Source organism: Periplaneta americana, chromosome 1 (genome assembly GCF_040183065.1).
Source record: "Periplaneta americana isolate PAMFEO1 chromosome 1, P.americana_PAMFEO1_priV1, whole genome shotgun sequence".
NCBI classification, from domain to species: domain Eukaryota; kingdom Metazoa; phylum Arthropoda; class Insecta; order Blattodea; family Blattidae; genus Periplaneta; species Periplaneta americana.
In genome coordinates, this window is record NC_091117.1 from 207,172,522 (window position 1) to 207,198,828 (window position 26,307).

General features: G+C 35.4%; 1 protein-coding gene across 15 annotated transcripts in view; it reads right to left on the reverse strand.

The window, feature by feature from the left end:
• Positions 1 to 26,307, reverse strand: part of LOC138706671 (modifier of mdg4-like) — a 243,974-nt gene that overhangs the window by 174,034 nt on the left and 43,633 nt on the right. For all 15 annotated transcript variants that reach the window (XR_011334045.1, XM_069836303.1, XM_069836311.1 and 12 more), the window contains exon 5: positions 19,564 to 19,635. Coding sequence is in view for 14 of the 15 variants with exons in the window: in XM_069836303.1 (XP_069692404.1) it covers positions 19,564 to 19,635 (72 nt within the window). In the remaining variant the exon portion in view is untranslated. The remainder of the gene's footprint in view (positions 1 to 19,563; positions 19,636 to 26,307) is intronic.

Here is a 26,307-nt window from a genome sequence, read left to right on the forward strand (position 1 = left end):
TCTGCATTCTGTATATAAAATAAAAAGTAATATATTTAATATGTTCTAAATTTGTTAGATATTATATCTTAAGTCATATTTTAAAAAGCCCTGGTATGATATAAGCGGGCGTACAGCTGTCAAAGGGTAAAAAATATTCCAATATAAATTGAATTACATACGTATATATTGATTCTTTGGTACGACCGATAGATAAATTTAGGCTCACGATGACACCCCAACGATTCAGACTGGGAACAAGGGAATTCTCTAACTACCATCAGCTGTCTCTGAAGTTCAAGTGAAAGCACACATAGACATGAAATTACGTGAAATGTATATCAGCACAGCTTCAGTTAAATGTACAGATCTTATAATTATTTTTTCTCTGCCTCTGTACAACGTCACATTTGTGGCGGGGAGGAAAGGAGACAGCAGAAAAATTAATGGTGTTTAATACGCTGACAGCCATGACTAAGATAAAGCACTTGAACTTTAGCGGTAACTGACCGGCAGAGATAAATAAACAAAACAAATAAATATATAAATTTAAAACAATGATGAAATATTTTCTTTTCGGTGCCTGATCTACAATTGTTTTAAATTTAGTTAAACCTGGCAGGCATTTGGCTAAGGAGTATTAATTCATGTAGGCCTAAGTGAAGTTAAGTAAAGATTCATCTTTATGTGCGAGGAAAACTTAGTAAAACAATTCGTTTTGGTTGTCTATAGTTGGGTTTCCGAAATTTTCGAAAATTTAACAAACAGTTCATTTGAAAACAGAAGCAGAAAGGAAAACCCGGGCAACGCCGGGTACTTTCAGCTAGTATATAATATGTTAACACATACAATTTTGTCAAGTTCAAGGTAGATTTGAAGAAAAATTCCCGGCTTTAAAGTTCCAGGTCTTGAACAATTCATGTCCTTCATAATAAATATCAGGGGCGATTTGCTAGTCACAAAAGTTAGGCTTGCTCTTTTATTCATAGGGGAATATGGGAGGATATAATAATTCATAATTAATAAAAATAATCAGACCCACATAGCCTAAATAATTTATTTTATAATTATGAAATCATTATGAGTCATGGATCATATTCGCTTATCAGATGTAGAAGTTCGATATAATATAACAAACATGGCCAACAAAACAGTTTATTTAGTTTTTTATTTTTTCGACCCTGCCAACCAATTCAAATTGCTGTGTTGAGATGCACTGAACGAGCGTACATATTCTCTATTATGTATATCTTCTCTTGAATAGTTCTTTGGGAAAATGGATTTAATGATAAGGTTTCAATAACACACAATTCCGAACTCACTGCAATACTTCAAATTAATGTTTAAGAATTAATAATACATGCATTCCGCTCATACAATTACATTGCACTTGCAAATCACAGCACATTCCTGCTGTCAATACTGGTCTGTGTAACGTTAAATAGTCGTTGGTGTAGCTCTTGGACCAGAGATTCAAACAACACATAAAAGAAGCATGTGCGCCTAGGACGGACCAAGGAGGAAGGCACTTGTGCGCGCATCATATTCTCACTATTTCTACGTCTTTCCTGTAGCTCCGAGAAACGAGCAAGCGTTGCGATACTTGTGATATGCAACCTGCGGATGGTATTATTTAACTTAGAAAGCATGTTGGAAATATTCAGATTGTCAATTAATATAGATAAACACAATATAATATTTGTTACTCAGTCAAATGACAAATGTAAAATAATGACTTATATTATATTGACATTAAGGTTTATATACATGAGCTACAAATTGCAAACGTTTTCGCCCATTCAGGCATCTTCAGGCACAATTATACAATATCTCAATATCAAACTATGTAGCTATTACATTGGTGGTAGATAAACTGTTTAAGATTAATGGTGTACAAAACATCTCCATAATTAAAATGTAATATTACAAGTCATAAATTAAAATAATGTTAAAAACCACGTAGTGTTGTAATTAAACTTCATAATATTCTGTGGAACTCTTGTTCAGTAGAGTCCAAAGAGTGATGAATTATGTGTCGTTTGAACGTGGCAACTGTATAGATCACTATAAAACAATATGTTAAAAACCACGTAGTGTTGTAATTAAACTTCATAATATTCTGTGAAACTCTTGTTCAGTTGAGTCCAATTATGTGTCGTTTGAACGTGGCAACTATAAAGATCACTATAAAACATCCTATGTTTGAAGCATACATAGGATGTTTTATAGTGATCTATACAGTTGCCACGTTCAAACGACACATAATTCATCACTTACTGGACTCTACTGAACAAGAGTTCCACAGAATATTATGAAGTTTAATTACAACACTACGTGGTTTTTAACATTATTTTAATTTATGACTTGTAATATTACATTTTAATTATGGAGATGTTTTGTACACCATTAATCTTAAACAGTTTATCTACCACCAATGTAATAGCTACATAGTTTGATATTGAGATATTGTATAATTGTGCCTGAAGATGCCTGAATGGGCGAAAACGTTTGCAATTTGTAGCTCATGTATATAAAACTTAATGACCATATAATATGTCATTATTTTACATTGATTTGTCATTTGACTGAGTAACAAATATTATATTGTGGATGGTATTATGCCTATACAATGTTCCAAAAATCAAAATAAATTTTAATGTACGTAATCCCATTTTGAGAAACACACATTCTACGAAAATATTGAGCTTGTGCAGCAAGCATAGCATGCCCTGAGAAATCGCCCCTGATAAATATCAGACAACAGAAAGTGTTCGGGCTTAGAAACCAAACAGACAGCATAGCATGGTTCTCACCAAATAAACAACATATGACAATGGTCATTGCTTGAAAGATTCTAAAAAAAACCACTCAGTAAATTTCACAAAAAATGGAACTTTCTTACGGCTCTGTGCAAACAGCTACAAAACTGCTCAAATTAAAGCTGTATAAAATCACTGTGGTACATGAACTTCAACTGGTTATCCTATGCACAAACGCACGTTTTGTCAATAGATCTGAATAAGTACGCAGTGAAGAAGTAAGCACACATTTAATATTTTACTAGAACGAGGCTTGGTTCCACCTCATGGATATGTGAACTCAGAAAATAATCTTTATTGATGCACTGAAAAACCTAATATCCTTCATGAAGAAAGACAAGAGTTGATAACGCATTACTGAATACGATTTTTTCCCCCGCCTAACAGTGCTCTGTCATAATTCATTAATTCATATAATCAATGTTTTGATGACAAAAATTTTAAAAATGTCCAACCAGAACAGAGTTATTAGTAGAGATTTGTGGCTCTCTTGTCCCCCAACCTGACCACCTACATGATCTTTATCTCTGGGATAATTTTAAAATGTCGTATCATCCTGAGTCTAGAGACATTTGTTGTTTTAATTTTAAAGTTCAATATAATTCTACACTTCAAAAAATGTCACTAAAATGAGGAAAAATGCTGAAAAAATTCTGCAGATTACAGTTTTACAGTTAGGGTACAAATGCAGGTATATTATACTATACTTCGGGTATCTGCACATACATCTTATATCATAATATATCAGACTCAGGAGGGTATACAAGACAAATCCACACACCCTGGAAGAACTGAAACTTAGTATAATGAGATTATCATTTCTCAACTAGAACTACAGTGAGTGATGGAAAGGGGTAATGACTTTCCACAAGAATGATAAAATGCGAAATGACTTTAAAGGCCTGTATATCCTTTTTTAATAAATTTTGAATATGTGATAAAATGCAAAATATACTCATAAAGCAAAAATTGTATTAAATGTAAAACAAACAATTTTTAAATAAAATTAATCTTGTATAAAGTTAAATTTATATTGATGTAATATATAATATATTCCATTCTTTCTTCTGAAAAAACTATACCAAGTAAATTATGCAACCTTGCAGATGTGGGTTGTAGGAATTGCAGAAATATGTTTTTTCCAAGAGGTTGGTACATTTCTTAACACTACCATTGTTGGCCAGGTATTATCAGTTGATTTGAAAGCTTTACATGAGAGAAAAAAAAATACCATTTTCCTGAGATGTTAATATGAACACTTTCATACTCAAATTGTTAAAAATATTCAGAATAATAAATGAGTGGACTGCATGCAAATGTTGAGTCTGAAGCTACATCCAAGCAGCTCTGCAATGTATTTGGGGTCCTACCAACAGTATAGATGCTGAAGGATTTCTCAGTAGGTATAATTTAATTGTGATAGGTGAACACGCAAAGTCCACACCTGTGGAGTAACAGCGCGTCTGGCCACGAAACCAGGTGGCCCGGGTTCGATTCCCGGTTGAGACAAGTTACCTGGTTGAGGTTTTTTCCGGGGTTTTCCCTCAACCCAATATGAGCAAATACTGGGTAATTTTCGGTGCTGGACTGCAGACTCATTTCACCGGCATTATCACCTTCATCTCATTCATATGCTAAATAACCAAAGATGTTGATAAAGCGTCGTAAAATAACCAACTAAAATAAAAAAATAAAAGTGAACACGCAAAAGACATGACCTATCTTCCTATATTAATCTAGAATCCACGTTTTCCTTCAAAACGCTAAATGAGAAATGTATAAAACGCTAAAAAATGCAAATGTCAAAATCAAAATCCTAAATTTCTGATTTTAAATTGCTAAAAATCACTGCCCCTAGTGATGGACACGTTCAAAAATTTGTGGACAATGAAGGCGACCAGTTTTAGCACCTCCTTTCATAAAATTGGTTAAGTAAGTATCACAACTACTCTACATGATAATGAGCACTATGCCTGACAATATCATAAATATTGTGCACTGGTTTGCACTGCAATGGCTCTCTCTTTTATTTATCGTTTCAAACCACTGATCAAATCACCATATGCCCACATGCGCAACACAAGAATAACCTAAGCCTAACTTAACAACACAAAACACCACAGTAACACACATAAACTTAGAATACGCGTGTACAATGTATATACTGTATACACTTACATACAAGAAATAAGGGCACATACACACAACTATCCATAAATAGTTTACAAAATCTTATTTACAGCTCTGAATGTTATATATAGGGTAACTTATTTTTTAAATAGAGAAGTCATCATATACAGGGTGTATTTAAATTGGTGTCAAATATTTCAGGGACGTGTTCCTAACATCAAAACAATTAAAAAAGTTAATAAGAACATGAGTCCAAAAACCATTCGTTAGGGAGTTATTAAAGGATTTGTCCCTCCATTGACCGCTGATTGTTTGGTGGTTTTTTGTGAAGAAAATGTATTCTGTGAGTGAACAGAACAAAATTATTTGCATCATTTAATTGAAGATGTGCTTCTGAACGTCATCCAATGAATGTGTTTTAACACGATGCTGCTCCAGCTCATTTCAGTCTGATAGTTCGTAACTTTTTTAATGATTGATTTCCCCAAAGATGTATTGGTCGAAGGGGATTCATTGCATGGCCTGCTCGATCGCCTGATTTTAATCCAATGGATTTCTTCGTCTGGGGACATTTAAAGTCACTGGTTTATGCGACTCTTGTACTTAATGTTGATATTCTGAGAACGTATCCAAACTGGATTTCACGAAATACGAAACACTCCAGGAATTTTCAACAGAGTACACCAGAGCATGTAACGCAGGTTTAGGGGACACATCGAAGCAGAAGGAAGCCACTTCGAGCAATTTTTGTAACATTAAATTTTGTCTTGTAACTCTGAAATAAATTATTTTGAGACCAATGTTCATGTGAACTTTTTGTAATGTTTTGGTGTTAGGAACACATCCCCGAAATATTTGACACAAATTTAGTTACACCCTGTATAATGTTGAGAACAGGAATATTCTATATTTTTATACAAACTTGCTTGATACCAATGTGGGGAATGGAAGGAGGAGATTCTAAGAGTATTACAAATTTGACATTCAAATAAGAATAAATTTCAGAAAAGAAAACCTTGCTTATGCAATAAAAACAAAATATAACAAATTCTGTTTATTACAAGAATTCTCTGTGCATTCAAACAAGAACATGTATCAGAAAAAAAATTATTTACGTAGTAAAAGCAAAATACAGAGAAGTCTGTTTATTACAAGAATTCTCTGTGGACAAAGGATGGGAGAGAGGAGCACCATGCAAATTGAGATAATTACAGAATGCACACTGACGAAAGAAATAGGGAAATTTTTCTCATCCAACTGCTTCTATTTAGCATACAAAAATATAATGAACAGGCCTACAGTCATATCAGAACATGATGTTACATTTCATTTCATAGCATGATTGGTAGCACACAGGGCAAATGAACAAGTTAATGTTTAATTGATTAAAGATTTAAACCTAGGTGCTAGCGATGGATTTACATAATTCAATTAACCGGTACTCAAACACAGACATTAACTTTGTGAAACATTAATTTACGAGTAAATCACACACAAAATTTGTATTTGAAAAACACAGAAAATGATTGTAATATCTTAATAATATATGTAAGAAATTTTATAAACGTTTCATGAAGGCAATAAATATCATTCCAAGCTATATGTGTAGATCTGAATCGTCAATGAGCTCAGTTTATATATGCAAAGCTAATATAGAACATGATGCGTATATGTTCGATCATTCAGATATATTTCTTATGTCTAATGAAAAAATGTATTTTATCATTTATGATTAATTTAATTTCTTCAAGCATTTCTTTAAACTGTTATTTACAAAAAGACTACAGTTGATATGAATACATTCACTTTAATTGGTAGCATATATAATAATCTTCAAATTTTAAGGAAAAAGAAAATCTAATAATGTATTCTCGTTTCTAAAAATACATGGCAAAAATAAAAATGTTACATTTACACGCTGAACATTGTATCTCCTAACTCTCGCCACCCCTTATGTAACCTTCTATTACCATCTAAGTAGAAAAGAGAAAGAATGATATACTTGCTAATAAATTAAGTTCAATATAGCAGCATAGAATGTACAGTTTAAAACATGGGTTTGCATGATTTTGATGTCATAAACTGCATTATGAACTGAAATTACTGAAGGCTCACACGAATTGATAGTTCTGGATCCAATCACCCACCAACACATCCAGAATCCCTTCACCACATAATTTAACTATTTACAGTCAGAGCCTGAAAAATTTCCCCATAGAACACAGTACATACATTCTAGCAAACGCACAGGGAAAATATGTACTGGAATAAGCATGGTATGAACTTCTTTCAATCCCAGATTTCAAGCCCTGACCTGTAATTCAAGTTTCACCATAAGATTTAGCATGCACATATTATGCAATACTTCTTGATATCTAGGCTGGTGTTACTGTAAAATGTATTCAATTATTTTTTCATATAAAAATTACAAATAGTGAATAATTTTAAAATGCACGTAATGAAGATATACTCTACTTAATAATGAATATGCAATGTGTGTGTCCATGTCCCAATCAATGAAAATACGTCTTTCACATACACATACAGTACTCACATCGATTCAGATGGCAGTATTTATTAGGTGTGAACTTCTTTCATTATTATAAACTAGCCGTACCCGTGCGCTCCGCTGCACCCGTTAGAAATAAATATAAAGTAATTACATAATTAAAATAGGACATTTGGTCCAGGATACATTCGTGTTTGATAGAAGGATAAATCGTTTAATATGTTACTTAAATTAAATTGTTTTAAAAAAAATTAAAATGCGATCATTTTGATCCAGAGACCACTCAATTGGTGCAATGACAATTCCTTTAACATGTTTATTAATTTTTATTACATGCAACCATAGTTTAATGAAGATTGACATATCATTTAGTTTTAATGTGTATAGTTTATATTACTTGCTATATGTTTCCATTCAATTATGGTAATAACTTAATTTTAACCCTTGTTTTTTACGTTTTCAGTAAATGGCACTTGGCCCACTATGGTTCTGAACCCTTCAAATAACTTAAATAGTGATACAGCATATATAGTGATATGCAATTATATTTATTTCTATCAAGTTTTCTGTGCATAAGAAGCTATTTTAATCTTACCTGTCCTCAATTCACTCGGAAGTTACTGTGGTAACATTATAGTATTATGTCCATCTAGAGAAACTACACTTTCCAATGATGAAATAGTAATTAATTATACAAATGCTTAATTAGCTTTCGATATTACTTCATACAAACACAGAAACATTCTCTGTAGGCTATGTTTAATAGATTTCGATTACTGTTGTCCAAGGCCCCTTATAGGCGAAGTCATTTGTTTCTATTTCATTGCACGCCAATAGGTGGCATCGTTATTTTAATTTTAAAACTCATTTATCTCATTAAATATCAGTCCTATCAAAATTTTGCTTAGAATAAAACTTATCGGAAATCATTTTTAAAGAAACTTTTGTCATGTAACATTTTCCACGAAAATCAATAATAAGGAAGATATTTCGATTTATTTAATTCAAGCCCCCTTATAACCCCCCTTTTAAATAAAGTATTTTGAATGTCATATAGTTTAAAATCTAAGTTACAACGAACTTAATTTATATTCCAATTTTCATATAAATCGGTTCAGCCATTATCGCGTGAAAAGGTAACAAACATCCAGACAGGCAGAAAGACATACATACATACATACATACATACATACATACAAACATTTCAAAAAAGCGATTTTCGGTTTCAGGATGTTAATTATACATGTTAGGACAAAATATTTTTGGAAAAACGAAAATTACCAGAAAAATTTCGGCTACAGATTTATTATTAGTATAGATAGAATCATTAACAAAGCGCAAGTACTTATTAATTTAAAATGGTAGTTAAGCCTATAACGTCTCCTACCCAAATGTCATCCTCGCCTTCTTGTGGTGAACCCCATTTCCACAGAAGAGGCTCTGATGGCCAAATCATAGCAGTATACAGGTGAGTCAGGAGGAAAGGTAGTCCTACATGGTTTGAGGGGTAATAACATTGGTGATTCTGAACAAAAAAAAGTTTATATGGACATCTGTTCTTAACGGTTTCAGAGAAAACTAATGGAAACAATGAGGAATGGAAAAAGTGCAGGTGATAGTAAATTAAAACAGTGTTGCCGTATGTTCTGTTTAATTGCGTACTTTTCTTTACAGGACATGTTCAAAAAGTCCACCGTCAACTTCAGTGCACTTTGCAGTTCTTGTAGACAACTGCTGTGTTGCTGATCTGAGCTGATTCAGACATTTCTTTACTTGAGCACAAGCATGTAAAATGCGATCGAGAAGTTCCTCCCTTGTTTCCACTTTGCGCTTGTAGACTTCACTCTTAAACCAACCCCACACATAGTAATCCAATGAAGTAAGGTTGGGTGACCTTGGTGGCCAAGAAATGACTCCACCACGACCAATCCAACACACAGGATATGTTTCACTGATCCTACTACAACCTAATGTCGTTTTGGTTGCATTTGCATGTGAGTGCTGATGAAGAACAAGAGACTGACACCCCTGATTTTCAAACAGCTATATGTCAGATATTGCTAAGAACAAGGCATATATATGTTCATATAAACTTTTTTGTTCAGAATCACCAATATTATCACCCCTCACACAATGTACCTTTCCTCCTGACTCATCCTGTATATGGAGGAAATGTCATAAAAAAAAAGCCTGTTCAGAGGCTATACCACGAAACCCCTTTACTAGACTACCCTGCAAGAAACTGGTAACCTGTTCAGGAGAAACACAATTACTCGCAAGAAATAAAGGATTTTTCTAATCTATGACAGCATAGGTATTGAATATAGTACAATGATTTGGAATGTTATAACTTATAAGAATAAACGACAAAGAAGAGGAATTGACCTCAAAATCAGGGAAAAGAAAGATTGACATTTGTATACTAACAGAAACTAAAAAGTTTAGGGAAAAGGTTTCAACAGATTTAGGAAAATACGAGTAATTAATATAATGATATATTCACGAGTTAAAAAACACAATGTGCTTGCTCTGAAGTAGCAATGTTGGTCAAGAAAGAACGAGTAAAAGAATATTAGATTACCAATGGATATCCTCAAGAATTTTAAAAGTCAAATTGAAACTTTTGAGAAAATTTATCGCAGTAATTGGAGTATATGCACCTGCAGAAATGAACAGATGACCATTATGAAGAATTAGCTACAAAGGATCATTAACAAAACAAGCAACTCAGATCATTTAATAACTGCAGGCAATCTAAATATAAGAATGGAGAACCAACCAATCAGATGATGTATCAGAGCTGGAAACCCAACAGGAAATCAAAGTCTGGCCAAGAGCCCTCGAGTATGGCGCACAATTTAGTCATTGCCATGGAGTGTGAGCAAGCTACAAGTAGTGCAAGTGATGCACGTCCTTTGAAAAGTGACGAAATCAGAGAGAATAATTTCAAGGGAAGAATTGTTCCGGGGCCGGGTATCGATCCCGGGACCTCTGGTTGAATGTACCAGCGCTCTTACCAACTGAGCTACCCGGAAACTCCAACCGACACCGTCTCAACTTCTCCCTTTATATCCACACAACTCGCGTGGGCTGACGAAATGCCAGAGATCCACATCGAGTGCACACAATCTCTGTGTGACTTGGAATTGTGGTTTTCTGTTAACGTACACAGTGACGTATATATTATGCAAATCTAGTCTTTCAGGTAAAGCTTCCTTTAAAGCAGATTTGAATAATTTCAAGGGAAAAAATTGTTCTATCAACTATCAAATGTCTTAAAATGTCCACCACTCACTTTATTGAGAGGAATGTTGGCAAAGATCATAAAATAAATCTTTTGAAAAGTGAGATAACTGAGCAGATGTCAAAGTAAAATATGAAGTTACATCAAACAAAAGTCGTTGTCTGCTTTGTTGATACAATGTTGTTTGACACTGTTCTTGAGATCTGTTGTGTCAAAATCTTGTTGCACATCAAATTTCTTTCCAGCCATCACATCAATTTCGCAGTTTACAGATAAATATTTTTCCACTGGTACCTTGTTTCATATAAAAGAATTTCTACCACTTAGTCTAAAAAAGAATCTTATACAGACGCTTGTAATACCCCATTTTGATTATTGCGATTCCTTACTAACTAATATAAGTTCATTCTTAACTGAGAAACTACGTGTTCATAATGTGTGCATACGATTCATCTGCAATACTCGTAAATTTGACCATATAACACCTTCCCTCCAGTTACTTTCATGGTGCATCTGAAGGAACGAAGAACAATACATTCACTGTCTCTTCTATTTAGAATCATGCATACTTCTACTCTGGATTATCTCTTATCGCGCTTTCAATTTCTTACAACTCTTCGAAACCGACATCAAGCACTTCTTTCTTTCTATCCCTCATCATAGAACGTCTTTATACTCATCCTCCTACACTGTAGAAATATCTCGTCTCTGGAATTCGTTACCTAATGACGTCAGGGACTGCCGAACTTTATCACAATTCAAAATTAAATTGGAAAATTTTGTCTTATTTAATGCTTTTTAGGTATTGCTAGAAGTGTTGATTTGTGTTTTTTACTCTAGATTAAAATCGTAAGTTTCTTGTTTATGTTAGTTAATTACTTAGGATACAATTAATTATACTTAATCACTCATTTAAAGTTTGTGTGACTGCAACCTGTGTATATTTTTGTGTGACTTTACTTTGTTTATAGTGTTTTTTTTTTCCTTTTTATTTCTGTTATTGTGTTTTTATTTCTGGTGGTGTGGAAGAGAAGGTCTGATGGCCTTAACTACACCAGAATAAATAAATAAATAAATAAATAAATAAATAAATAAAATATTTCTTTCCAAAGTCTTTAGCGAAAATTGCTTTCAGAATCAAAAGAATCACAGCTTCGGCATAAACACTTCACTTTCAGCATATTTATGTCTAGACAATCCTCTGACCACTCTAAATGTGAAGCTCTGAAGAATACTCAAGTCCAGGGAATGCAAAATGTGGTACAGTTCAGTTGCAGCTGGCTGTGAACTAGTAAATCGCCCAAGCTACTGTAAATGAATGAAATGTCAAATGTTTCCTGAACAGTAGACCTGAACTGTGCCGTAAGCTCTGGTGCTGCCGATCTATACTCCGTACATACACCTAACTGCTGCAGGTCGCTTGGGAGGCTTTAGGTAACCAAACGCAGGACTCTAGTAATAACCTGACTACTGGAATGTTTATCTGAGTTTTAATATAATCAGCACCTACAGTGATGAAGGATACATTCCTTCTGTACATTATCTCCAGAGTAACCGACAATAAATATGCATTTCTAAGCAGCAGAAAAAACCAATGAGTTTAACTTCAGTTATTTATGATGAAGATAGAGGTCAGAGTAAAAATATAAAACATCCCAACGATAATGATGTCGAATATTGGAAAGTAACTGTGACAGTTATAAGACAGAAATTCTCAAGACCGAATAATTCAATCTGTCTGCATATGTAAAACACAACAATAAGTAATAACAATATCTACGACGGTTATTCATAAAGTAACTTCCGTTTTCATATAGTGTGCATAACAACAGAGACAGTGGCGCCGCTCTTGTGGTGGAGTGTACCTTGAAGCAGTATGCGTCGAGCAGCGGTAGAGTCAAGGTCGTGTCTTTGTTCCTCTCTGAGCCACGTGCTGTCAAAATGTGTGCTGCAATCGCAAGTCCCGCCAGGTGTGAGGTACGTTCTGTAATAAGATTTCTTGTGGCCAAAAACTGTAAAGCTAGTGAAATCCATCGCCAACTTTGTGAAGTTTATGGGCCAGACGTAATGAGTGAAAGCAGCGTAAGATAATGGTGCCATAAGTTCAAAAATGGGCGAACCAATGTCCTTGATGAAGAAAGAAGTGATCGACCGAGTATCGTGAATGCAGATCTGATTCGTTTGGTTGACGAAAGGGTTAGAGCAAACTGCAGGTTCACCATGTCAGAGCTTAGTGAGGATTTTCCACAGATTAGTCGTACTCTTCTGTACAAAGTGATTACAGAAGATTTGAGCTACAGGAAACTTTCTGCCAGATGGGTGCCTAAACTCCTTTCCGAGTAACAAAAGACTTAGCGGATGGGAGCAGCACTGCCCTTTCTTGAGCATTACGAAAGAGAAGGTGATGCTTTTCTCGATCAGATTGTGACAGGAGATAGGACTTGGGTGCGGTATGTGAATGCAGAAACAAAGCTTCAATCAATGCAGTGGGGCCATACTCACTTCCCGAAAAAACCCACAAAGTGTCGTCAAAACACTTTCCACGAGGAGACTCATGGCAACTGTCTTCTGGGACAGAAAAGGAATTTTGCTAGTGGAGTTCTTGGAGAGGAATGCCACAATTAACGCTGAGAGTTACTGTAACACACTAACATAGTTGAAAAGGGCCATTCAAAACAAACGTCGTGGTATGTTGAACTCTGGGGTGATTTTCCTGCTCGACAACGCCCGGCCGCATATAGCGCGTTGTACTGCGACCAAAATGCAAGAGTTCAACTGGGAAGTATTGGATCCCCCTCCCTATAGCCCAGATTTGGCACCTAGTGATTACCATCTCTTCATGCACATGAAGACATGGCTTGGCTCGAAACGCTTTGATGATGATGAAAAGTTGAAAACAAGCATCTTAGGTTGGCTTCAGTCGCAGGCGGCCGAATACTACGATTGCAGAATTTCAAAGCTTGCCAAACGCTATGACAAGTGTCTCAATGTGACTGGAAACTATGTGGAAAAATAAACTAGAGTGTATACTTTCAAACGTATTGTAACCCAATTCTGTAGCGTCATTCACAGGTTTGTGAAAAATAAACGGAAGTTACTTTATGAATAGCCCTCGTAAATGACTATGAGGAAATTGTAATTAAGTAAACACTTTTCATTATTTATTCACATTCCACTTTTTTCTATACATGTCATGTTTTTCACATGCATTATTATGGTCTCTGTGTAAAGATATATTCAACCGCTTATACTCAATGACGAAATGGAAGTGTAAGTTATTCACAGGGTTGCCAGATTCTCTCACCAGGAAGCCAGGACAGATGATAATACTGCGTTCCTAACCTAACATGACTACACACTTGAATTAATTCAATTTGCAATACAACTGATTTTATTCTTTTATGCATTTCAACTAATTATACAGTGTCTAAACTTTTAATTTTGCTTCATATGTCCTAGATTGTGAAATTTCCTTTGAATTATTGATAAAGTCTGGAAAAATAATGACCTACTACACCCTGTTCTATTCAGAAGAAATACATGATACTGTGTTTAAATCCTATCTAGATAATAAATCAACTGCAAAGAGAGTAAAGAATATTGAATATCTAATACATATTTGTACTATATATAGTATTATCGTTTTTATTTCAACACAACTGGATAGAAGGTGCCAGGTGGCATTGATGACGAGTTGAACATTGGCTGGACAGGGTCTTCAAAAATGGAGACGGAATTTTAAAAACAATTTATAAAAATGAGCAAAATTTTTATTCTTCATTTTTTTTTACATCCCGGGAAAAATATAATTCAATCCAAGACAAAGGGCACGCCAATAAAATCCACGACATCTGGCAACCCTGGTTATTCAAATTTATTAAGAAAATACAACTTTATAGAATCTGAATAAACACTACTAATATTCCCATGACTTCATTTATAGCAACAGCAACTGACAATGATGCAATATATCACAATTTCAAATTCTTTCAGAAGCAGATTCCAAACTTAATAAAGTATGTAGACTTGCAATTTATAATTAATATTTAATTTTGCAGGTAACAATACATTTCAAATTTCGGCCTGCCCATCAATCTGGCACTGTTTTCATATATCTCAATGTAGACCAAGCATTTCTTGAAAATAGCATCATTTTTTAAATTTTACATGCGAATCTTTTACAGACATAGTATCTTTCTAGCCAGTATCTTTCACGTAGGGCACAAATAAATACAGGCAAATATATGTGAGACTAATTAAAATGCAAGTACAAGACAATGTGTATGCGCAAAATTGTGCAAGGGAACAGAGTCTAGGTACATGTTGAAAACAAACACACATTCATACTTGAACATAACATATGATGGTGGAAAGTATCAATGACAATGGACAACACACAATATTTCTTTCTTTTCAAAGCAGTAGTGGTATTGGTTGTAGACAAGGTTTGATCTTAAAAGTCTTACGTGCCAGGATATCAAGAAGCAGCAACGTGATGACATGCACATTCAGCTAGTCAGTTCACTATACTCTGTACTTTCTACCTTGAAAGGTATTAGTCCCATTTAGCACATAGAAAACAAAACCACGATATGTTAATGTACCGGTACTGTAGAGTTTGTGAACTGAACATAACTTCTTGTGTTGTCACAATTGACATCAGTGCTCAGAAAATGGTCAACATTTGTATTTTTATGTGGGTGTACAGTGTACGTACAAAAACTCAACTTTCATTCATATGGAAGATTAATAAGACCCGTCAAGAAGTACAACATATTTTACTTACATAATATAGTATTCCATTAGTTCGCTGGATATGATTCTCAGTATTTATTTTCAATGCTTCCATGTGGAAATACCGTCTATCACATGGAGTACTAACTTAAAAAGAAGAGAAATCATACATATTCACCAGACAAAAGTAAGTCCTAGCAATATAACTTTGTAACTAACTCCCTCAATTGGTCATAATTTTATTATATGTTATAAAAACAAGAGAAATCATACATATTCACCAGACTAGAGTAAGTCCTAGCAATGTAACTTTGTAATTAACTCCCTCAATTGGTCATAATTTTGTTATATGTTATAAAAACAAGAGAAATCATACATATTCACCAGACTAGAGTAAGTCCTAGCAATGTAACTTTGTAATTAACTCCCTCAATTGGTCATAATTTTGTTATATGTTATAAAAACAAGAGAAATCATACATATTCACGAGACAAGAGTAAGTCCTAGCAATATAACTTTGTAACTTTGTAACTAACTCCCTCAATTGGTCGTAATTCTGTTATATGTTATAAAAACAAGAGAAATCATACATATTCACCAGACAAGAGTAAGTCCTAGCAATGTAACTTTGTAACTAACTCCCTCAAAAAACCAAGAGAAATCATACATATTCACCAGACAAAAGTAAGTCCTAGCAATGTAACTTTGTAACTAACTCCCTCAATTAGTCATAATTTTGTTATATGTTATAAAAACAAGAGAAATCATACATATTCACCAGACTAGAGTAAGTCCTAGCAATGTAACTTTGTAACTAACTCCCTCAATTGGTCATAATTTTGTTATATGTTATAAAAACAAGAGAAATCATACATATTCACCAGACAAGAGTAAGTCCTAGCAATGTAACTTTGTAACTAACTCCCTCAATGAATCATAATTTTGTTATATGTTATAAAAACAAAAGAAATCATACATATTCACCAGACAAAAGTAAGTCCTAACAATATAACTTTGTAACTAACTCCCTCAATTGGCCATCATTTTGTTATATGTTATCTTCTGATGGCCATTATGTCTTATGACATTTTTTATATAGGAGCACTGTTGGGTGAACAGCTAGAGCATTGGGTTTCCATACTGGTAACCTGGGTTCGAATCATGATGGGTTCAAGTGGAATTTGTGGTAGACAGATGGTGCTTGGAAGGTTTTCACGCAGTACTCCCATATTCCATATTTGCATTCCGCCATTGCACTGAAAGCAATCCCTATGAAGGCAAAAAGAACTATAGCTTTGGCACATTGCTCATATATGAAATGTCTGATGAATGATGCGAAGTCAAGTACCTGCCATTGGATTTTATAATATGTTAATTAAGTATGGAACATCACTCCTAACTTTTTAAACACCAAACTCTCTACTGATAATGCGTGGATTATCTAGTTTGTAGGTTATCCATGCAACACTATAGTTTATTTTATTTGTGCCATGAAAATTTGAATATATGTGAATTGAACTTGAAATTGAATTCCAATGCGCAAGTCTCAGGGTAACCTTGGTATAAAAATAAGTCTGTAACAAGCTACCTCTTTCCACTTTCCTTCTTGACGCAAATCCTTTCGTAATTAAGTTTATAAGGATTATAATTATGTATATTTCTCAACTGACGACCAGACAAAACTGAGGAAATGATTACTGATTGACTGAACAAATGTAATAATTGATCACAACAATTTGTGTTATCCTTATTGTACTCTATAGTGTATGTCTTCTTCTCCTTCTTCTTCCTTTCAAGGATTGGGTTTTTGTCCCGTTCCGAAACTAAAGGAATATTTGTTCCATCCATCTCTTCCTTGGATGGCCAACGTCTCATCTGCCGGTAGGCTTATAAAAGTATGCTTGCCTCGGGAGACGTCCAGGGGACATTCTCTTGATATGGTTATACCATGTATTCTGGTACTTCTGAATCTCTTCGACCATCCTTTCGCACTTCAGTTGTTTCCTTATATCTTCGCTTTTTAGTTTATCCCTCTGTGTTACACCAAGCATTGATCTCAGAAATCTCATTTCCGAAGTCTCGATCCGTCTCTTATCTTCCTCCCTCATAACCCAAGTTTCACTCCCGTATTGTAGGGCGCGTTTTGAGATTACATTATACATCCTTAACTTTACTTCTGTTCTCATGTTTTTTCCTAGGTATCTCTTAATACAGCCATTTAGCTTATTATACTTTTGCACATTCTCCTCTAAATCTTTATTCATTTGGTATATAGATATAACACATCCAAGGTATTTAAAACTATTTACTTGTTCTATTATATTTCCATCTATTACCACTTTAACTCTTTTAATTGCCATTGCTTTGGTTTTGTTCTTGGAGATGTTCATGTTGTATTTTTTCAAAACTGTATTTAACTTTGTAATGTTTTCTTGTAGTCGTTCTTCAGAATCTGCTAGTAGAACCTGGTCATCTGCAAACAGTATAGTGTTCATATATTTATTCTTTCCTAGTCGTATATATTTTGGATTTAATGATTCGCATTCTTCTCGTATTCTATATAGTGTATGTAAATGCAATAATTTATAATAATAAGCAGGGCAGATACATGACCCATGAAAGGAAACTGCTCCCTTTGTTGGACTCAGTAATGTGTTTCATTACATGAATGACTCAATGAACTAACTGTAGCATGATGGCTGAGGAGCTGAAGATAACAAATTCCAGGGTTTCCCACACAAGAAAATTAATCATCTGGTATCATCACGTTGATTTTTCACATTGAAGAACTTCAAAAATATGGACAGTGAAAATGTTCAAGAGTGGTTGTGCGTGAATGCGTGTGAACCAGGTTTTCAATTTATAACAGAAGAAGATATCACCGATACAGTGACTGACATATAGAAGGAAATGTATGGTTAGGAAGAGGAAGAGCTAGCAGAAAGAGAAGATGCACACATCTCACTACATCTCGCCAAAATGTAAAAAAATTGTACAAAATTGTAAAAATTGTAGAAAATTACTAAATTTAAAACTATAAAAATTTGTAAAAATTGTAATTGTAATATTGTAAAATGTTGACATGTTCCACATCTTAAAGCTTCATTGCTCATGTAAGTTCTATGGAATAAAATAAATGAATGAATGAACAATTTTGGACTGTGTTGACAATGTTCTAGATTATGTGGAACAATGGAATTTCAATTACACTGGTATTGTTACACTTCGTGCTTCTATAAGAAAGAATTTAAATGAATCTCGAGAGCAAAAAAAAAGTTATTAATTAGTGATTACTAGGGAGTGGACGTTGATGGCCTAAAAACAGCTGAAAAATGACCAAAATTAAATTTGCATACAAATGTCCTAGAAGTTAAAAAAGGATCTTAAAAGATAATAAATTGAAGGCAGTGGACTGTATGGGGCAGATAATAAACACAAAAGAACTAAAAAAAATAGAAATTGCTCTCTCGTTTCTGTTTTTCTGCTATTAAAAATGAACTCTCAATTAATACAAATTCACAAATAGAGTAAGAATGAATAAGTTTTAAAAAATATGTTAATTTCTTAACTCACCAATATTGAAAATGGCCCATCATCAAAATTTAAGTCATAGAAACATTAATGCATATGATGAGTGGCAATATTATGTTGTACACGTATTTACGCATTACATGTTATTCAAAAGGAAATAATTACTGAAACCTTCAATGAAATTGTATTTTATCTCACTGTAATAACACTCTGCAGTTTAAGATGGTCCTAAAGTAGGATTTGTTTCCTTGCATATCTCTACTGATCAGAAGTTAAAAAGTTCACGCCCTTTCTGTTCCTCACCCTCGACAAAAAAAGGGAATTGTAAATAACTTCCATGGCTGGGTTTTTATGTGCTTGCAAGCCGAAAGCTGAACAATAGTAGTGGCCACTGGTGTAGCTCAGGTGGTGGTAGCACATTTTTCCTGCTGATTCAGAGTTGCACTCAGACATGGATTCGATTCACACTTGGGTTGATTACCTGACTGGGTTTTCCTGCAGAAACTGCTAAGTACTGTTTAAAGTTTTCGTGAAATATAACTACAGAAAAATTAATTAAATGTGGGCCAGTATCTGAGCACTGATGCTAACATATTAAAGTGAGGAATTTGTCCTACCTTGTCCGCCATCCTGAGACCCACCAGAGTCTTGAGAGAGACCAGGTATCGAAGCAAATATTGGAGCTGTCCCTGAAAAAGTTGCATATATAAGAGTCATTTAACTGCAAAAAATGTATCTTTTTTCTTCACATGTATTTAAGTAAACAGTAAAACAATTTATCAAATAAATGTACAGTAAAACCTTGCTAAAACGTACCCTCTATAAGAAGGAAACCTGCACAAACGAAAAATAAATTTTGTAACAATGATTTCCTATGTAAAATAATACTTTAAAATGGAAAACTGCCAACACGAAAACGGAATAATTTTTGGACACCATTTAAGTAAAAAAAAAAATTGACTCAAACAGATAATTTTAAGCGTAACTGTTTTTAAATTCTATCAAATCATTTTTAATTTTGCGATAATATTTTACGAAGCATGGCATATTTTTTTTGTGTGACTGTACACGCAATGATCTGGAAGGCTTTCGCTATTCTTTGTCAGGTGTTGGGGTGTGAAGCTTCTCTAACCATGCCACTATTCTGTGCTTATTGGCACGGTCGCGCGGAGGTTACTGACCCCATGTACCCTTACTTCTTCCAACCCTCTTGCATTTTCGTTCATTTATTCTCAGTAAGCCACTACACTGATAAATGACAGTGCGAGTAGAATAAAACTGTCAATAATTGTAGTGTAGTGTCAATTTAGTTTCTTTTGAGAGAGAGAGACAGAGAGAGAGGGAGGGAGAGGGAGAGAAAGATGGAGGGAGGGAGAGGGAGGGAGAGAGTGGGAGAGAGGGGGAGGGAGGGAGAGAGGGGGAGGAAGATAGAGGGAGAGTGGGAGGGAGAGAGGGAGAGTGGGAGGGGAAAGAGGGAGGGGAGATGTAGGGGGAGGGGGGAAGGGGTGGGGAGAGAGGGGTAGGGAGAGATGGGTGGAGGGAAGGGGAAGGGTGAGTGGGAGGGGAGAGGGAGGGAGGGTGAGAGCGAGGGGGAGGGGTGGGGAAGGGGGAGGTGGATGGAGAGAGGGGAAGGTGTGTGGAGAGAGGGGTAGGGGAGGGGAGAGATTGTGGAGGGGAGGGGAAGAGGGGAAGGGTGATTGGGAGGGGAGAAAGAGAGGGAGAGAGGGAGGAAGAGGGGGAGGAGGGAGGGAGAGAGCAGGGGGCTGCAATTACGTATGTTAATAATTATGAAAATAAAATTCACTTTGCATGTACTGTTGTAACTTTTATTTCAAATTATTTCTTCATTGTGTTCTTCCTACAGTGAGCATATTGCAGTAGTCTAGTCTTAGTTTTGCCGAAACTCAATCCTTTGTAAAACGAAAACCTGTGAAAACGGAAAAAAAAATTCTGGAATGATCGCGTTTCCTTTTTAGGGAGGTTTTACTGTATATATATATATATATATATATATATATATATTTTTTTTTTTTTTTCAGAACATGGGGTGATAGTAGGAAGAAGAATAATAAAGTGCATAAGATATGCTGACAATGTGGCTCTGTTAGAAGAAGAGGAGACACTAAGGGATATGCTACTGAAGCTAAATGACAGCATGGGCTGAAGATAAATGCAAATAAGATGAAGACAATGGTTATCGGAAGAAAAATAAAGAAGATAAATGTGCGAATAGTAAATGAAGCAGTAGAGCAAGTGGACAGCTTCAAATATGTACTTGGGCTGTACTATAAGCAATAACATGAGCTGCTGCAGGAAGTCAAAAGGAGGATAGCAATGGCAAAGGAAGCTTTTAATAGAAAAAGGAGTATCTTCTGCGGACTTCTGGAAAAGAACTAAGGAAGTGACTAGTGAAGTGCTTTGTATGAAGTGCGGCAGTGTAGGGAGCAGAAACATGGACATTAAGACGAAGTGAAGAGAAGCAACTAGAAGCATTTGAAATGTGGATATGGAGAAGGATGAACCGTGTGAAGTGGACAGACAGAATAAGAAATGAAGCTGTGTTGGAGAGAGTGGGCAAAGAAAGAATGATGCTGGAACTGATCAGAAAGAGAAAAAGGAACCGGTTGGGTCACTGCCTACTAAAAGATGCACTGGAAGGAATGGTGAACGTGAGAAGTGTTCGGAACAGAAGATATCAGATGATAGATGACATTAAGATATATATCGCATCTGTAGAATAATACTGTCGTAACTCCCAGAAATTGGATTTTGATTACAGACAGTTTCATAATCTATATCCCACCTTCTTCAAATCCATTTTAACATTATCCTCCCATCTATGCCTCGGCCTCCCCAAAGGTCTTCTTCCCTCCGGCCTCCCAACTAACACTCTATACGCATTTCTGGATTCACCCATTCGTGTTACATGCCCTGCCCATCTCAAACATCTGGATTTAATGTTCCTAATTATGTCAGGTGAAGAATGCAATGCGTGCAGTTCTGCACTGTGTAACATTCTCCATTCTCCTGTAACTTCATCCCTCTTAGCCCCAAATATTTTCCTAAGAACCTTATTCTCAAACATCCTTAAACTCTGTTCCTCTCTCAAAGTGAGAGTCCAAGTTTCACAACCATACAGAACAACTGGTAATATAATTGTTTTATAAATTCTAACTTTCATATTTTTTGACAGCAGACTAGATGACAAAAGCTTCTCAACTGAATAATAACAGGCATTTCCCATATTTATTCTGCGTATAATTTCCTCCCGAATGTCATTTATATTTGTTACTGTTGCACCAATATATTTGAATTTTTTCCACCTCTTCAAAGGATAAATCTCTAATTTTTATATTTCCAGTTCGTACAATTTTGAATCGTCCAATTCCTGGTCAGCCGAGCATCTCTACAAGGGAAGAGGATGTCATCTTAATCAGAGAAGTTGAATACCACCTTTTTCAAAGTGCCTTTGAATTGAAGATGGCGTCCAACTTTCCCCACTAACCATGAGGAGACGTCTTAGAGAGCATGGCATAAGGTCTTGTCGAACTGCGACGAAAAAACATTTGAAAATGGATCACGTCATGGACCGTCTACCTTATGATATACTATCCAGCAGGACTTCGACTGGAGAAATGTCATTTTCTCCGATGAGGTAGTTGTCTCCAGTAGCGCTTATGGTCCTGCCCGTGTGTATCGTATGGATGGCCACTGACACGATGAATGCCTCGTGAGAAGACTTCACAGGTCGGATCATGTGAGCGTTGCGTGTTGGGGGTGATGTTATACACTGGGGCAAAGGCTCTAGAACGCATCTACAGTCAGTTTAAGGCAGAAGTATGTGAACACATTTCGGCAAATGTAATGATTCCTTCTGCTCGAGAATGGTATCCAGATGGAACAAACCACCCAGTACACACTGCCAATCGCATTCAAAGAGGGTTTACAAGGATGCCTGATGTCGACCTGCTTGAATGGCCTCCAAATTCACCTGATATGAATCCGATTGAAAATGTTGGGCAGAACCACCTGTACAAACAGCAAACGAATTGTGGGACAGAGTATTAGATGTGTGGGAATAGGTGGCCATGGATGTAGACCTATTCCATAATCTTGTGGACTCCATGTCACGCAGAATGAGGGCAGTTGTTGAAGCAGGTGGTTTTTGGACGAAAATACTAATTCATACCACAAGGTTTTTTTTTTTGTTTATATATATGTTTCTGCATAACTTTTGTTTATTTATATTTGACGTGCTTCTGATTTTTTGAGGAAGCAAAAAAACTATTAATTTTGTATACAGGCCAGGTCGCGCCTAATAATAGCCCAAGAACAAATGGGGTATAATATGTTTGCAAGGCTTGCATAACCAAGTTTATTAACTAATTCCACTAACACTTGTCATTAAAAATATAAAATAATACAATAAAAAAATCAACCTGCCAGGAAGCAAACTTACAACCTCTGGTTCCGAAATCAGAAACCTTACTACTACACTTCACCACCTCGTAGCACTTGCTGCATTGTAGACGGATCACTATCAAAGAATCAACCGGAACAAACATCACAGTATTGCCTTCGAATACAGTGACTTTTAATCGTGTTAACCTGATTTAAAAACTTTACATTTAAACTACCAAGTGTCTGCCCATTCTTTTTGAACCCAATTGTACAATCTATTTATTATTATTTGCTTCTCAAATGTCTTATTGTTTGCAATTTAATTAAATTTTATCACAGGTATAGTATGTATGTTAAAGAAAAAAATACTTATCTATTAGGTTTGCTATTATCTGCAGTTATGCATATGTGCAATAGGATTCGGAACATATCCCTTTTGATACAGAAGATTACTGTACTCATATTTTAAGATGATTAACCCTTAGAAGCCGGAAGACTTATACCACTATTGCACGCAAATGTCTAACTCTTAACCAGGGGTTCGTATACCTGTATAATTGGGTAAATTCGTGTTGAGTTAGTTAGCCGAGCAGTTTAAGGCGCACAAGATATGTCCGGCCAGCATATCGTCCCTAAGATCGCAGGTTCGCATCCCAGCCACTGCAGTCAATTGAGCTTGTGGTAAAGGATGGGGAGGGCCCATGTAAAACAGTGTAATGTTATGCAAATCTGGCTTTCAGGTTAGTATAGTTTGACAACTTCTAGTGAAACCCCGTAAAACACGCCAACTTCTGGAATCTCTCTCTTTCTTTCTTTCTTCTATCTCCCTCGCTCCTCGTCATTCAGTCACCAATCACCATGTAAATATCTGAGAGGGTGAGTGTGGGCATCGCGACCAATAGAAGAACCACTCTCCAGTATTACCACAATAACGGATTCTTCATTTTTGCCTCGACTGTCAGCTAGGAAGGTTGCATTATGCTAGCACTGCAGGCAACTAGTCAACCTTTTAATGCTTTTGTTAGCAGGTTTGACAAACTGTGAGTGGACCAGCAAGTACATAGTGCTCTCTCCCTTCCCCCCCCCCGTGCTTTCTCACTTGCTCCTCCTCAAGACAGCCAGCGCTCACGTAGTAACTCGGTCAGGGTTTCAGTTCGATTTGTCAGTCTATAACTCCCTGTAAAGCAGGTTTGTATAATTTCAAGGAAAAATTGTCCTGGAGCCGGGTATCGATCCCGGGACCCTTCGCTTAGCACACGAATTCTCTCCCAACTGAGCTATCCCAGGAAATATACACGACACCGCAACGTGCACTAAGCGGAGGATCTCAGGATTGATACCTGGCCCGGGACAATTTTTCATTGAAATTATTCAATCAGTTGATGGGGTCAGTTGATGGCAGTTGAAATGATTTTGCTCCTTTTTTAAGGAAAAAAAAAAACAAGTACAATGTCCTTAATGTTATATAAAATTAAAGAATATCAACGTATTTTATATATAACATACAATTTATAACATATTATATCACGTCATGACCATAATACTAGCTGGCCACTATAATGGATGCACAGCTCCTAAGGGTTAAGGGGTTACTAGTGTCTAGTGAGTGCGCCAATAGAACTTAATTCTGGTCTGCAGAGACTCAAAGTTGCTTTGTCCTCTGTTGAAAGTTACACAATGTTTTGCTTGTCTTAAGTCTGGGAATGATTTCACAGTAAGAGCAGTTTTATATTACTCCCTGGTCCATATTTCCACTTTTAAACGGCTCTTAGAATAGCCACAAAATGGCTCTGGTCTCACAACTGGTATTGAGCTCCATTTTGGCGAGGTGATCAGCATACTCATTATCTTCTACTCCTAAATAACCCAGCAACCAAATAAGTGTGACCTTGTGTTCTGCCAGTTGAAAGAGGATATCATAATATTCCCAGATAAGCTTAGACTCAAATGTACGGGAACTCTGAACTTTTAGTACTGTTTGACTGTTTGATAGGATAACTATTCTAGTACTTTACCTCTTTATACAGGATATTTCGAGCGCAAAAGTGTTTAGGAAGTTTCTGCTTGGAAAATTGTTGGATTTATCTGTAAGATTTTAGATAGGCTAAAGTTAGGGCCATAATTTTTAGCTATCTGTAAATTATTTCTGTACTTCATTTAATGACGATTTGCCATTCATCCATGTTAGGAATTAATATTATCATGTCAGGAAGTCACAAGTTCACTTATAAAATAAAAACTGGATAATGAACCAATAAATAGTTAGACAAACATATTAAAGCTATGAATCAGTGAAAATAACGTAAATATTGTTTTTAACTCTGAAAAATAAAATAATGTTTCAGTTTTCTAAATCTGTGCTTATTTTGGCCCTATGACAATTTAAAGCCCCAATTTAAAGCAATCAGTACGTGTGTGGAGCTACAGAACTTCACATTGACACTCAGCCGTCATTCTGACGGACTTTTTTCTTCATTCTAACTAATTTTACTTTTCATTCAGTTCACATTTCGCGTTATGTAGGAGAAAAATGTATGTGGTAGAAAAACGTGTGTGGTGTGTGTAGGAAGGAAGGATATTGATAGTATGTATCATATACATGCTGTATTTTGATACTAGTTTTCTCGATTTTCCAATTTTCAACATTTAGTAACATTCAAAATGCTTTAATGAATGCAGTTTTTCTCCAACTCAGTGAAATTTTACACAGAAGTCCACAAAAGCATATGAAGTATACCGACACAAGTGTTTTCTGCTATTGAAAGTGTTTCAGTCATAATGTGTCGAGGATGTGATAAATTTAAAAAAAATTGAAAAATTAAAAGGGTAATTTTTTTTTTCTCAAAAATATGAAAAGCATGTATCATATTTTACATACATCTATCAGGAATAAATTAAATATAAATTTAAAGAAAAATTATGTAAACTTTAACAATTGGGACAATTACCTATAATTCAGT